The 15,025-nt window shown below is 36.0% G+C and overlaps 2 protein-coding genes across 7 annotated transcripts; one reads left to right on the top strand and one right to left on the bottom strand.

The window, feature by feature from the left end:
• Positions 1–1,279: 1,279 nt before the first annotated feature.
• LOC121247781 (DNA-repair protein XRCC1) lies at positions 1,280–7,592 on the bottom strand. 5 transcript variants are annotated; one of them, XM_041146226.1, is made up of 8 exons: positions 7,447–7,592; positions 6,864–7,181; positions 6,576–6,764; positions 5,989–6,097; positions 3,282–3,376; positions 2,979–3,092; positions 2,370–2,456; positions 1,280–1,714 (listed from the first exon to the last, which is right to left on the bottom strand). In XM_041146226.1, exons 2-8 carry the CDS (start codon positions 7,053–7,055, stop codon positions 1,379–1,381), a joined length of 1,122 nt encoding a protein of 373 aa, XP_041002160.1. In that variant the 5' UTR covers positions 7,056–7,181; positions 7,447–7,592; the 3' UTR covers positions 1,280–1,378. The 5 variants fall into 5 exon arrangements, with proteins under 5 accessions (XP_041002160.1, XP_041002163.1, XP_041002162.1 ...); XM_041146229.1 differs by having other exon boundaries at positions 3,294–3,376; XM_041146228.1 differs by having other exon boundaries at positions 3,282–3,367.
• Positions 7,593–8,988: 1,396 nt separating this feature from the next.
• Positions 8,989–14,738, top strand: LOC121247780 (centromere protein C). 2 transcript variants are annotated; one of them, XM_041146225.1, is made up of 13 exons: positions 8,989–9,136; positions 9,175–9,374; positions 10,244–10,437; positions 10,530–10,618; positions 10,702–10,804; positions 10,911–11,077; positions 11,291–11,794; positions 11,900–11,970; positions 12,068–12,134; positions 12,839–12,924; positions 13,711–13,810; positions 13,898–14,005; positions 14,371–14,738. In XM_041146225.1, exons 2-13 carry the CDS (start codon positions 9,216–9,218, stop codon positions 14,496–14,498), a joined length of 1,776 nt encoding a protein of 591 aa, XP_041002159.1. In that variant the 5' UTR covers positions 8,989–9,136; positions 9,175–9,215; the 3' UTR covers positions 14,499–14,738. The 2 variants fall into 2 exon arrangements, with proteins under 2 accessions (XP_041002159.1, XP_041002158.1); XM_041146224.1 differs by having other exon boundaries at positions 11,291–11,970.
• Positions 14,739–15,025: the final 287 nt, after the last annotated feature.

Genomic DNA, 15,025 nt, shown 5'->3' with positions numbered 1-15,025 from the left:
TAAAACCGAAAATTTACTCGTAATTAATGCAACAAATTCAATTCTTCTTCAAATTTTTTTTATACAATTCTTCTTCAATTTCCAAACAGTAGAAGCTAAATGACTTCTTCAATATCAGTATGAATTTAGAGTATAGAGAGATACACATCAAATAAACCTTCCAATTTTTTTAAATATTTAATAATGTTTAATAAATTTATTCAAATAAATATAAATACTTTCGAGTAATATTTACTAATTATTAAAGAAAAAAATTAGTAATAAATTTAGACTTCATAAATTATTTATTCTGTAGGGTGGATCCAAATACACCTGCCTTGGAGGGGTTTCTTGACATTTAAAAAAAAAAAAAAAAAAAAAAAAAAAAAAAAAAAAAAAAAAAAAAAAAGGTCATTCCAAAGGTTTTGAACTGGACAAAATAGCTAATTTTTTATACTTTCTTCTCAACAATTCCTTGGCTACTGATTTTTCCTTGGGAAATTCATCCCCCTAGCAAGGTAAATAGGCGGATTTTTCCTCTGTTATACCGAGTGGGTGGCGTCTTGATGGGATAAATAATTTAAATATATAGTATACTCTTCCTTTTATATAAATTAATTAATACAAATAAATAAATAAAATTAGAGTTTCACTCGATTTATTTCTCAGCCCCATCACGCACCACCGGTCTATTTCTCATCTATTTTGTCTCTGATTCTCTCTCTATTCGTTTTTGTCTCTCTTTTGTTTTGATTTTTGCATGTTTGGGATTTAGCAGCTACAAAAAATCGGTGGCTCAATCTTTCTACCTATATCATGTACCAATATCACCTTAACAAAAGGCAAACCAATTCACGCTCAAGCAAGCAATGCTTGCATTAGTTGAATCCTTACTTTATTGCTGTTCTATCGAGTTAGTTGAATCTTTTCTCTCTTATTTTCGTGGGAAAATAAAAAATGGACTGAGCAATATTTTTCTGGATGGATTGCACGAGAGATTTTGAGAATAGGTCTGCCCAGCTAATTGATGGGTGCGGGCAATATCTCTCATCCTCGGCCGAGACTTCATGCCATCCACCCATTGGGAGCATGGATAGGATAGGGACCGGACGGAGAGGAAGCAAAATCTGTCCGTATTGGAATGGTATCAACCTTACTTCCTTCCTTCTCTCCCTCCACCAATCCGCTAACTTTGGGAGATTAATTTTGTTGGGCTCGCAAGATGTTTGCCTAAGCTTCATAGATGCGCTTGCCAAGAGCGTGGGAGAGGGAGAGGGAGAGGGAGAGAGAGATTAGTTGATTTTGCTTAGAACTTCTATTTCTAGGTGACATGAAAATTCATTCATGATGAGCACACAAAAATATCACCTTATTTGTCAAGTTAACTGGAATGAGGCCATCATTGACAGATCTTAGATGAGACAGTTTTGTAGGCAAGCTCTATTTCCTCTTCTGTCATTTCGATGGTTTCATCGCTGTCATACTCTGCTGCATCCTTGCTTTTGCCTTTGATTCTCCCATTCCTTTCATCAGTATTTGGCCTTTTCTTCATGGTCGAAGGATTATCAGCCAAATTGCTCAGTTCCTCCTCATATAGTCGTTTACAGGTCTTTGCCTGTCTGCAACGCTCCTCATTTGAGATTGAGGCTAACACATTTCCAGTGCCCTCGAGCCTTGCCAGCTCCTCAACCGCATGAGGGATGAAGTTCCACTGCTCAGTTACATGCTGGATATCCTAAAAATCAGAAAACACTACACAAGATCAGGAACAATGTGTGCATTTCGCTGAGTGCGTCTATTATGTTTGAGCAAGCAATTGTAGTGAGTTATTACTGTCAAAGAAGACGCATGCCCCCGGTATGCCAATCCGCAGAATGCAGCTAAAAATTTGTTTTCCTTGAACAAGAGGGCATTCTTGTATATCTATACTTTCTTTATAGGATGCTTGTGTTCAAAGAAGTATGTATAATACTCGAGACAAATTTCAACTTAGCTGATGATGTCTTATTTAGGTGTTGCTCAATTTATTAATTTTTGTACCCCCTTTTTTTATGGATTATTTGAGATCTGCTAATTACATCAATTGAGAAAACTTCAAGCACGTGAAGGAATTCCAGAATACCCCTTTCACAGTTCACATGCCCTGTCATGAGACTTGCAGTTATAATTATGAACATCAAAGAATGATAAATTAAAAGTCTAATCACTTTCCTCTAATTGTTGGAGAAAGTGAGATCACTGGTACCAATCAATTAACAGGGTCTATAGCAGTTAAAACACCTACTTGGTTGTCTAATCAGTATTTCTCCAAGGAAGATGTCTAAATCAAATCAAACAAAATCATCTAAAGCATTTTCAATAACAAAATGCCTCCCAATTAGATCAAATACCTGCTTTTGTTCAAGAGAATCAATGACATCTTGTAAACAGGTTAAGATCCCTTCAGCAGCTATTTTCCTTATATCGCTTGGATCTGGCTGTTAAAAGAAAAGGCTATGATCATAAACAAATTAAAGAAAAACACATTGCAAGTTTAGTACATGATAAACCAGGGAAGATATGGATCACACACTTCTCACTTGCTGTAGCCAATGTCAGTAGGAAGAAGTGGTCTATTAATTAAAAAAAAGTAGCGTTAAATGCTACAAACTTTAATGTTTGTTTTGAACCCTGGAAAACCACATTTATTTCAAGAACTACACCATTTGATGACAATGTCACTATCTCAATTATATATACAGTATTGGTATAACATGCATAAAATATAGAGGTTGAAGAAATAAGCAAGAGAAAAAACTCAACAAAAAGGGAAAGGCATGCCACCATTTCAAATTTGCAATAAAATTCAAAACACGAAAAACTATTAGTGATAATTAACATATCGAGTTTGATCTTTACAACATAGTAGCATCCAAATAACACCAATATGCAAAAATACGTGAATAATTAGAATGCCGAAAAAAATTACTAGGAACAACAACGGCAACAATTGTTCATACCTTTTCATCTTGACTCTCTAGCCATCTTATGGTTCTATTCAAATCATTAACAGCCCACCTCTTCACTTCAGAAGGAGAAAAACACTCGTTGGCAGTATTGGAAGCTAGGTGATGCTTAATATAAACCAACACGTGGGTCAATATAAAAACATGTTAGAATCAGCGTAAAACACTTTTATCCAGCATATATATACATATATGTGCTTGAATGTACGCGTATATGGAATGCCACAACAATGAATGAAAATAGCTAATCAGTTTATTTAGCAAAAATAAGAAAGTAAACACGAAATAAGAATTAACCTCTGAGGATACCGGAGCAATTGGCTTTGAATGCCGTCCTCTTTCAGCTTTCTTCTCAGGTTTTTTGTGTGGTGATGCCTTTTGATCTGCAAAAGCTTCATAAGTTCAGAATATAAACTTCCCATGCAGAAAAAAAAGAATTAAAAACCAAAAGGCCTCTTAGAAAGCATACCATATAAGAATTACAGGCATCTAATTTCAGGCATAATTACAACAGCTTGCATATTGGCTGTGTTTGATAAATAAAGTACCAGATTTGCTTAAAGAAGGATCGAAATTTTGGATTTCAATGAGAAACAGTGATAAACCCAATCACACTTTAATTATAAATCCGAATCCATCAGTAAATAAGCTATCCTCTTCAAATGTTGATGGTAAATAGATCACGGACATATTGACCCAACAGAATTGAGACTAATCAAATCCAAAAGAGAATCAACATTGTCTTCTTGATACCTATACACCACTCTAGCTCTCTTTTAAAGTGACATATTGACCAAACAGAATTGAGACTAATCAAATCCAAAAGAGAATCAACATTGTTTTCTTGATACCTATACACCACTCTAGCTCTCTTTTAGAGGTGACATTCAAATGTCTCAATTTAAATGATCCATCCATCTATGATAAATCCAACTGAGGGTATAACAGTCTCTGATCTTCCTGCCATTCTTCTGACTTGGCAATTCACATATATGGATCAATCCAAATTTCAACTTCAACATTAATGAAAGCAATATTTTTTAAAAGTCAATTTTATTTTTTTCTGCTGCGTGGGGACAGTGGGGCTGAACAAGTGATAAAGTAATCTTATGTATACGGGCATCATATTGAAACAATATTGAAATGAGTTCTTCTATAGATCAGCAACTGTTCCCACCCCACACCCCATTATCTCTTTTCTTTTTTTTTTAAACGCTAAAACATCGTTTTAATCGTAGCCTTCTTCTCAGCAATTCATTTTTTTTTTTCCTTGGTAACCAAATAGTTCAATAAGAAAGAAATAAATGGGGGAAAAGGACTTAGAGGTGATAGAGATATCGCCCTGTAACGCCCCAATAGAAGGCCCAAACCACATGGCCTATACTCTAAAAGGACTAGTCAATGATACAATTAGAGCCTCATTGGAACCTTATAAAGAGCAATAACTTTTCTTTCCCAAACAATGTGGGATCTCATTCACCACTTACCTTATCCTATCATATGGGGTATCACAATCTTCCCCCTTTAAATTTCCAACGTCCTCGTCGGACTTGTTCATTGTAGGTGGCACGACAAGTCCTACATTTCTACTTGGGATAGGCTCTGATACCACTTTTAACGCCTCAATGGAAGGCCCAAATCACATGGCCTATACTCCAAAAGGACTAGTCAATAATACAATTGGAGCTCAATTGGAATCTTATCAAGAGTAAGAACTTCACATTCCCAAGCAATGTTGGATCCTATACACCACCTACCTGTATCCTTATCATATGGGATATCACAATCTACCCCTTTTAAATTCCTGACGTCCTCTTCGGGTCTATCTGTTATAGGTGACATGGCTCAAGTCCCACAATTCTTGGGATAGGCTTTGATACCATTCTTAACGCCTCAATAGAAGACCCAAACTACATGGCCTATACTCCAAAAAGACTAGTCAATGATACAATTGGAGCCTCATTTGAACTTTATAAAAAGCAAAAATTTTTCCTTCCCAAGCAATGTAGGATCACATTCACCACTTACCCTTATCCTTATCGTATGGAGTGTCACACGCCTTCCTCATCTGAGAAAAAGCCAAGAAGAAAGATCATTCAGGAAAGTCAAGATTTTTATTTTTTAGTTTCTTCATTCTGTTTTGCAAAGGAAGATGAGAATCCCATGAGACCCATGCTTTGCCTCAATAGCAAGAGCAGTGTAGATATCAGAAGCATCGAAGAAGTGGAGGACTGCTTCATTGTGGACTTCGACCCATTTGAGTCCCTCGACCTTACCAAGCTCTCCGTAAACATTAATCCATCTGATGCTTTGGTTGGTTCTGATGGCACTAGTGATCTCTATGTCATTGCAGAAAAGGGCCAGGTTTGTGCAGAATACATATTGGTAAAAAGAGATTGAAAAATGAAGTATTAATTGTTGCTGCTTCTGTTGCTATTTTTTTGCATTTCTTATGCTAATGATTTTGGAGGAATCGGATTGGAAATTGTGTGAAATGTATGAATGAATGGTGAAGTGGGATGAGAAAATGGGGAGATGAGCCAAAAGGGAGGGGGGAAATACAGAGAAGAATAGAAAAGAAGAAGCTTCGTAGGGGGACGGGATTCAACAAGGAGGGGGGAATCAGAGAGATGAGCCAGAAGGGAGGGGGAAATACAAAGATGCATTTCAAAAAGAAAAGCTTCGTAGGGGGACGAGATTCAACGAGGAGGGAGAAGAAAACACAGACCCAACTCACTTGTTAGTGAACCCGGTTCACACGTAGGGTGTGGGGTGTGGAGTTTAGCACAATGGCTGATGAGAAGAATTTCCCTATTGAAATTTGTTTTATCTAAAAATTTCTCTTTTGTATACTTCTTGTGTATTTGGCTCACTACTATTTATTTATTTCAATAAAACTTCAATTTACTTAAAAAAAATAAAAATAAAAATATGGAAAACTGATAGAAAAAAAAGGAAACCATGCATCACATTTTTCAGACAAATTGTAAGCAAGTAATCTTACCTTGGCTTTCAATGGGAATGTCCCTTCTCCGCCATGGTTTGCCAACATGCATAAGAAAGCTTTCAATGTCAACAAGCTTCTTCTGTGTATAACACTCAGATATCCACTCCTAGGGCAAAGGTGGTAAATATCATCAGAATATCAGTAAAGGTGATTTATTATATCCCAGTCATCTAATTTTATAAAGCTTATCGGATTGTAACTCACAAAAAATAGAAAAGGCAACCCCAAAAATTCTTAAAATTAGTAAGAATAATAAGAAACATAATGCAAATCACATTCATGTCATACTATCTCTTATAAAGAGATTTGATGCCTACTAGTCATATTAATTCAAGAATTCCTACTCAAAAACTTCATGGACCATTGCTTGCCTTCATTTTAACCATTCTCAACTGTACATGATTTTCTTCTTTCTTTTTTAGTAACTAGATAGGTCCTATCTTTTGTATTCCACCTTGTATACCTGGGCTTTGCCTATTCTTATTTATACTACCGTTTACTTATCAAAAAAAATATATAAACAATAGCATCTCACTTCAAAAAATTTATAAACAGATCATATAGCTCAACAGAAAAAAAGACACCTTCGAAACAATAGTCCCGCAATCTGACTCGACTTGTCTAAACTTTGGGGTGTTGGGAAATGCACAGACCAAGAGAGTGCAATCCGAGTTCCAGTCCGGCCGATACTCTGCTCCCATTTCCAGTGCTTGTGATCGCAAAATGCCACGCTCAGGATTAACAAACCCTGACAACACAAACACTACACCTTCCTGCCCATACAAAAGAGTAACATTAGCTCGATCCTGACAACTCGAGTGACACACTAAACCGCGCAAAATGACTAGTCCCATTTTACAGTGATTTAGTACCAGAAGTTTGGAGAGATTTGTGGAGCCTGTATGTTCTTTACCACGCCCTTCAGCTTGCTTAGGGTTTTCACCCTCATTACTTTCCTCATCGTCACCAACCTCATTCTCTCTTGAACTCATCCACGAAGGAAGGTTTCGCTTCCCAGTCTCATTACCACCACCGTCACTCGCGCTTTTCTTTGATCCAGACATAGCAAAGACCTCTTCAATACCTCAGACTATTCCAATAAAAAGACAAACTACACCGAAGATGGCAGTTAACACAGATGCACAGTCCCAATTACACACAACGCCGTGCAAATAGAAGTGACCTACAACCTGCACAAATTACTGACAAAGTGTTACAATTCTAGTGGCAAGATGGCAAAAAATTCATTAACATAAAAGAGAATCCCGAGATTCGCAAGGTAATTAGTCTCTTACACTAAGCATGAATGCCATAAACCCATTAGCAATGATGTCAGATTGCACCCAACCAAAAAAAAAAAAAATATTGGGTCCTCTTGAAACCGTAAATATGTCATGCTAAAACTTATGGGCATGCAAGAAAATGTCTCAAACTGAGAGTAATGGGAAAACTCACTCTCCGTTTGCCGTCTCTTCGCCTGCCTGCGAGTTCCGCCCGGGTTCTGGGTTCTCGAGTCCTCCCAGAAATCTGGGTACACGGAAAGATCTGGGCTTTTCCGAAAATATGCCCCCGCTTAATTGGGCCTGACTAGAAATCATGCGCGGTCCACGGCGTAATTTGTTAATTCTGATAGTTTAAGCTACAAAGTAAAAGATTCATAATATTTTTGCGATATAAAATGAGATGTTTTAGCATAAACAAGTGAGGTACAGTTTAGACACTGAGATAATACGAGGTGATTTTAAATAAAAGTTAAATAAAATATTATTATAATATTATTTTTTAATATTATTATTATTTTAAAATTTGAAAAAATTAAATTATTTATTATATTTTGTATATAAATTTTAAAAAATTATAATAATTAGATTAGATGAAATAAAATATTTTTACCATTTAAACGAGACTTGAATCTCAAGTAATTCTAACCGAGTTGAATAAGTCGAGTTGTACTTAAATGGATATATATTAATTGCGTTGATTATTTACTTGAGACCAAGGTTTAATTTTAATAGAATAGATATGAATCGAATTGTGGGATGGCTGAATTCATCTACAACGAGCTTAGGATCCTTGATGGATTTCTTATCATGAATACTATGCCAAATACAAGTAGATGGATTCCAAGAATTATATTAGAAAGAAGAATCGATTTTTGGGGGTAAAAAAAGAGTAAAGGCTCTTTTTGAATACTTAGGATATGAATTATTTGGAACGGACTGATCGAAGTGTATATATAATTTTTGTCTAACTTATCACTATTGACCATATAAAATGTTAAATATATTATTAAGTAATATGCTCTCAATTAACTAACATATTATATTTGATAAAAAAAGTTAACATATTATATGATAAATCATAATATTATATGAAATGATACATAATATTTTTTTTTTCTTTCCTTTTTTATTTTGTTCTTATATTTGAAGCTTGGATGATATTTTTTCAATTTCTCTTTCTTTATTTTTTGTTTTAAATTTTATTACAATGATTGCTAATTTTCATGGATGGATATGAATAATTTTGATAATTTTTCCAAATTTTATTTAGGTTATTTTGAAGAATAAAATGTGCAAAAAAAAAGTTAAATAGTTGATATTTAAAATTAGAAAAATTTTGAACTTTTTGTATGTTTGACGCATTTTGCACTAGTTATGACCAAATAGATCGATAAATAACGACCTGATCCAGTCTAGAGGAGTGATCGGTTTCGATCTTAGTTCGAAAATTAGATAGATCGAAATTTCCAATCTAGTCCAAAAATTCTCCCATAGATTGATTGGTTCAGATCCATCAGACCTTTAACTACAAGTCTACTATTTCCTTGTTCAAAATTATAAAGTTAGTTTGGGTGGTAGAATATTCTGAAAATACTTTATAATTACTTTTTATATATTTTTTATTATTATTTAATATTATATTATTTTATTATTATTATTATTTACAAAATATCTAAGATACTTTAGTACCGCGAGGATGCTAGGTGAAAAACCGTTGCCGCAGGGACACATCTGCAAAATAGTAGAAAAGAGAAAATTCAAGGCAGACGGCCAGGCAGTGCCACACTTGGCAACAATATCGCGACAGTAGACACTCCCTCCCGCCCACGCTCTTTTCGAATTACATCCCTCCGGCCCCACTCTCTCTCTTTAGATCTCTAGTCTCTCGCTTGCTCTTGGTGCGGTTCGTCCGGCTCCTCTTTCCAAACCCCGACGCCGGAAATGGTAGCCGAATATCGGAGCTCTGATCCGTTGGATCCGCTTTCAGCCTACTCGGGTCTCTGCCTCTTCCCCAGGACATTTGGAGTGGCGCCCGAGCCGTTGAAGTCGTACGAACCCGACGCTGATCTTGACGCCATTCACAACCGCCTCAAGACTATGGTACTTTCTGTCGTCCAGTCTTGCGTCTCTCTCTCTCTCTCTCGCTGTGCTTGTTTAATCTCCACTAATCGAACTTGACTTTTAGGGTTTCGTCTAGTTTACGAGTTTAAAATTAAATCCAGACTGGTTCTGAGAAATTTAGCCTGATAAAGTATGCTGGAAGTTCGAGGTTTACTTTTCATCATCATTGTTAATAATAATAATATTATTATTATTATCCTTTTGAGGATATTGCAAATTAAAATTAACTGAGATTGATGTGGCTATTTTTATCTCGGCACTTCTATTCATTCATATTTTCAGATGAAAAAACGTAGAGCTTCTTTGATCGCTTAGAAAAAAATGGATTAGAGAAGGGAGGAAGGCGAAATTTTAGGACCTTTTCTATTTTTTTTTTATATCTGGGACCTGGAAAAATGTAGGCTGGATTTTTGTCATAATTTCTTAGAAGAATCAAGGAAATGAGCGTTTGAGTCATGGTCTTTGCTTGTTTGTTTTAATTATTTGCAATCTGAGAAAGCTAGAAGCTGCTTTCAGTCACATCCAGAGCCTAAAACAGTTATCTAGCTCAGTTGAGTTGATATATGAAGGATCAATGCAAGTCTTCTCATCAATCAAATGAAGCACCTAAATTGAAGAATACAGGGTTAGGATTGAACTCATTCTTTATTATTTTTTCAGAATTCTTGCCACCAAATGGTTTATTCCACAATGGATATCCCCTTATTAAGTAAGCATAAATACAGAGCAGGTTACTTCAGTGTAGCCATAATTCCATGGTAATGTGCCATAATTCCATGGTAATGTGCCATAATTTCATTTTACTCACAAGAAAATGATCACATTTCTTGGTTTTCCTGCACTTTCAGGCATTAAAAAGTCCCAGTAAACTTCTAGCGCAGGCAAAAACTATTACTGTTGATGCTTCAGTGCTTCTGAACTCTGAAATTGCCAAATGTGAAGAGAAAAAGGTAGTTGCTGCAAAGGATAAGGAAGGTCTCCAAGAAAGAAGGCCAGCCTTAGGCCGAAAGCGGGCTCGATTTTCCTTAAAGCCTGATATAACGTAAGCTCATAGTTGCTGTCTAATTTTCATAAAAAAAGTGGCTGCTTTTATTTTTGTCTTCAGATGACCTAAGTCATATCTTCATTTCACAGTCAGCCTGCTGTAATTTTGGAACCAAATTTGGACATCGATCGACTAAAAGACCCAGAGGAGTTCTTCTCAGCCTATGAACGACTTGAAAGTAAGTTGCAGTCTCTTTATATTCTGGAACTCATCCTACAATCATATGGATAAGACTTTTTTTACTGTGTAATTGGTGCTTAGATGCCACCAGAGAGTTACAGAAGCAGATTGGTGGCATGTCAATGGATTTTGATCAGCGCAACCCATCCACAACTGCACGACAGCGTCGACCAGGGATCCTAGGGTATGATCATCAGTTTCATCATGGATCCCCACTATGCTTTTTTATCTTGTAGCTTATTTTTACTAAAAAAACTTATGTGGAATAACCTTATTATTTTATGACCCAGGCGGTCAGTTAGATACAAGCACCGCTATTCATCAGTGAATTCCGAGAATAATGAGAATGTTGTAACCTCTCAAGAGACATTTGAATCAGGCATTGTGAGCCCACTTAATGCCATCTCACAATGCGAAAATGACCAAAATCTAGCATTACAAGAGAGGGAATTAGATGGTAAGTGGGCACGATTATATAGTAAAGTCAGCCAACCTAGTCGATGTTATTTTTTTATCGCTAAACAAAATTTTATTGATCATAAGAACAAAGGCCCAGGTATATGGGACATAACCTGAGCATTTTATACTAGTATCCATTTTTTTCTCCATTTTGCCCATTTTTTGTTTCTTAATAGATGCTTGATATCATGATTAATTGCATTTGAAATATGTTCAATGGATGAGCCAGAGAACAAAGTTAGTCAAATCTTGGATGAATTGCTATCTGGTAATTTTGAAGATCTGGAAGGGGATGCAGCAGTCAGTCTTTTACAGAAGCGCTTGCAGATCAAACCCATTGATCTAGAGAAGTTAACTCTCCCAGACTTGCAAGGTTTTCAAAAGACCGATGCGAAATTTTCAAGGCAAAACATGCCAAAGCCTCGGAATGCTCTAATGGACATAGGTAATCTGTTAAAAGGAATTAGCAGTGAAACACCCGTGAAGATGATACATGAGGCAGAAAGCTCTGTTCATCACAGAGCTTCACCCACACCCCCAAGAAGTCCATTTTCTCCCTTATCATTATTACAGAGACGACTTTTGCAGTCAAAGCCCTCAAGTGATCCATTTTCAGTTCCTGATTTTGGGGAAGGTGACATTGCAACTGCTAAAACATGTTCACCTGAGGTGGCTATTGGAGATTTTAATTGTACATCTCAAACAGTTGTGCAAGGTAAGTCAAGTAGACTTTCTGTTGGAGTTGATATCAGTTCAAGTGGAACTTGTGTTGGCATTTTGGATAACAATGGAGGCACTAATATGGATAATGAAGTTATAGATGAGCAATTCAGTGAGCATGATGCTGATATTTATCCGCACTCAAATGGATCCAATAACTTGGAGGAAAAGGTGAATCTTTTTTGTTTTTATTTTTTTTTTCAATTATGATTTTTATTTTTATTTTTTGAATTTGAATGCCATGTATTTTTACTGTGACATAATTCAGGTGGAAGACATGCTAGGAACTGTGGAAGTAGTGGCTCAAAACCCCGATCGTATCGTGGCTGATTCAAGTGAGGAAAAACTCAAACTACATTCAGACTCCATTGTTTATGATCACATTTATCTGTTTTCACATTATGATAAATACTTGTGAGAGGCCGATAACTAAATTTTGGATTTTTGGGTTAAATTAGTACGGTTTATCTAGTAATGGATGCAGGAGTTGATTTTGATCATTGTTTGGTTCTATGAAGAAAAGAGGACAAAGCACTGTCTAGACTATTAGAAGCAATACAATGAACCTCTAAGCTAGATTCTTAACCCACAGCATAATCAAGGAGGTCCTGAAGAGATAAACTTGACCATATGATACATTGTGACTTCCTAATCCTCTGATAGATGCGAGAGACTCAGATCATGATGGATTTTATGTGAACCATTTAGATTGTCAAAAGGTTGTTTGTCCCCTCGAAAGTGGGTGTTACAAATTGATGTTGATTATCTGTTACCCTTGATCAACTAGTTCAACCAAGACAAGGTAAATGGAACTGGAGAATAGGTACTTAACACATTATCAATGAACTATTTTATGTCCAAAATAAGCTCTCTTTTTTTCTGTGGCAAAGTTTTCATTCTTGATGAATTTGAATCCTAAATTTTGTAAGGCAGCTATAATTTCAGTTTCCTGTCCACTATAATTCTATGTTTTGTGCTTTAGATGGTTTCAACTTAGTTTATTCTGTGCCTCACTGCCTTTTGTCATCTTCTCTATCAGATCAATCAAGTCCTCTTGTCATTGAAGACCCTGCAGTACATGGACTCTACAGAGCCTCAAATAACATCCCAGAACAGCATAAAGAGGTTACCATTTTTCCTTATTCATTTCCTTTCATTCATTCTTTTATACATACATGTATATTCATATTCTAGCATTTGTTTCTGAGTGGTGTTGAAATTGATCTTGAGTTGGGAAACATGGTGCTGTAGTAGAGGATGGATCATGAATTTTGATTTTGAGTTAGTTTTCCGTGTATCATTGTTTATACCCAATTTAACTAAGCTTTAACTCTTGTTAAATTGGGATTGGCTCCAAAATACCTCAACATTTATATATTTTTTTAATAATCTGGTCATTCACTTTATGACAAAATTGATGATTGAAAGGGGATTTTCCGATTCCATAGATTGTTCAAGTGAATAGGCAGTTGGATGTTGTAGTGAGTGTTGATTGTTCAATCTAAAGTCCTATGTGCTCTATTTGAAAATGGAGTTAGAGCAATCAAGAATTAGGAATCCTGTAAGGGGTAACAGTCAAGAATTTTGGATGTTTGTTTCATTATTTACGTTAAATTCTCTCGCCTCTGTTTATTCTTGAGTCCAAATAATTTTGAGTAATTTATTAGTTAAATTTTATGCCTTCTATCTGCCATAAAGGTTTTATTCTTTCTGGGAAATATTTATGGCCTAACACCTCTCCCCATCCCTTTACCGTTTGGTTCAAGGCCTAGAGACAACCTTGGCGTATCTAGATTTGATAAAATATTTGTGTCCAAAAGAACAATTTGCTTTTTTACGGTTGGTTCTCCTTTTGATATTATATGCTATGCTTGAAAGTTGTTTTTATTGCCTCCTGATGCAAAAATCCAGGAAAGTACCAAGGTATCATTGAATGAGCATATTGAAGTGAAATCACGTCAGCCCAGAGAACACAAAAGGAAAAAGCTTTCTCACAGGCAAAGCCTTGCAGGTGTTCATTTCTAACAATCTCAAATGTTTGACTGAAACTTTTTTGGGTTATTTTGTTGGATTAATTGGATGTATATTGTCTTCCTAGGAGCTGGTTTATTATGGAAATCTGGGGTAAGGCGAAGCACCAGGATCAGGACAAGACCCCTGGAGTACTGGAAAGGCGAAAGATTATTATATGGACGCATCCATGAAAGTGAGTATTCTCTTGTGTTGATTTTGTTGGGTTAGGAACTCCATGTCACAAATATTTCTCGTAATATATGGACGCATCCTTGAGAATGTGTTGGAGGGTGTGGTCATAGGATCAAGACCACCACATGCATAACTTACTAAAAAAGAAAGTTCCTTGATAGTGTACGAAAATCTTGCATTCAAATCCTTTATGGTGAGCAGCTGAATGTGGGGCAACAAAGTTTGGTTTGCTTTTTCTTTTGCTAGCCTCCCTTTCCTTTGATATTCAATCATCATGATTTGTTACAACTTTTTACGAAATATCCATTCATGTAATTCCATTTCCCGTGTAGGTAATAGAGATTTGTTGTATCATACCTTTTGCAGGTCTGGCAACGGTTATTGGATTGAAGTACGCTTCTCCTACAAAGGAAGGTGGAGAACCCACGCTCAAGGTGAAATCTTACGTCTCGGATGAATACAAAGAGCTTGTCGAACTAGCAGCTCTACATTGAGATGACTGATGTTTTAAGCAACGGTAGGAAGTAGGTACCCACCAACGAGTTCTCTCCTATGTATTCTGTCTCCTGACACCCTTCTTTTTCTACTTGTAACCGAGAATTGGCGGCGAAAAAAAGAAAAGAAAAGAAAGATGGTAGTTGTTGAGTTCTAATTGTGGTAAATAGTCGTCGTGGACAATTAGCTTCTAATACTGAAACTTTTCATTGATACATGGGAAGTTAAATGTTATTGCAGAATGTAGGCGTAAAGCTTCTTGCCTTCTGTTTTTTTGTTTTTTGTTTTTTGTTTTTATATTTCGCCCAGAAATTTTGTGGAATACATTCTATTGATCGTAAATTAAACTATTAACTAATCCATGCGGAATGAAATAACTTTTTTTTTTTTTTTTTTATAAAAATAAAAATAGATTTTCTTAAAAACAACAAAATCTAAAAATAATAGGTTCGAACTCCACACTCGAATTTGGCGCGACCACCCCTCACTAGGTAGTTGCAGAGGTAGGGGTCCTCCACCTACTCTC

The sequence above is a fragment of the Juglans microcarpa x Juglans regia genome, chromosome 1S (genome assembly GCF_004785595.1).
Source record: "Juglans microcarpa x Juglans regia isolate MS1-56 chromosome 1S, Jm3101_v1.0, whole genome shotgun sequence".
NCBI lineage: Eukaryota > Viridiplantae > Streptophyta > Magnoliopsida > Fagales > Juglandaceae > Juglans > Juglans microcarpa x Juglans regia.
The sequence above is the reverse complement of the archived record's forward strand: the minus strand, read 5'-3'. Positions and strand labels throughout refer to the sequence as shown.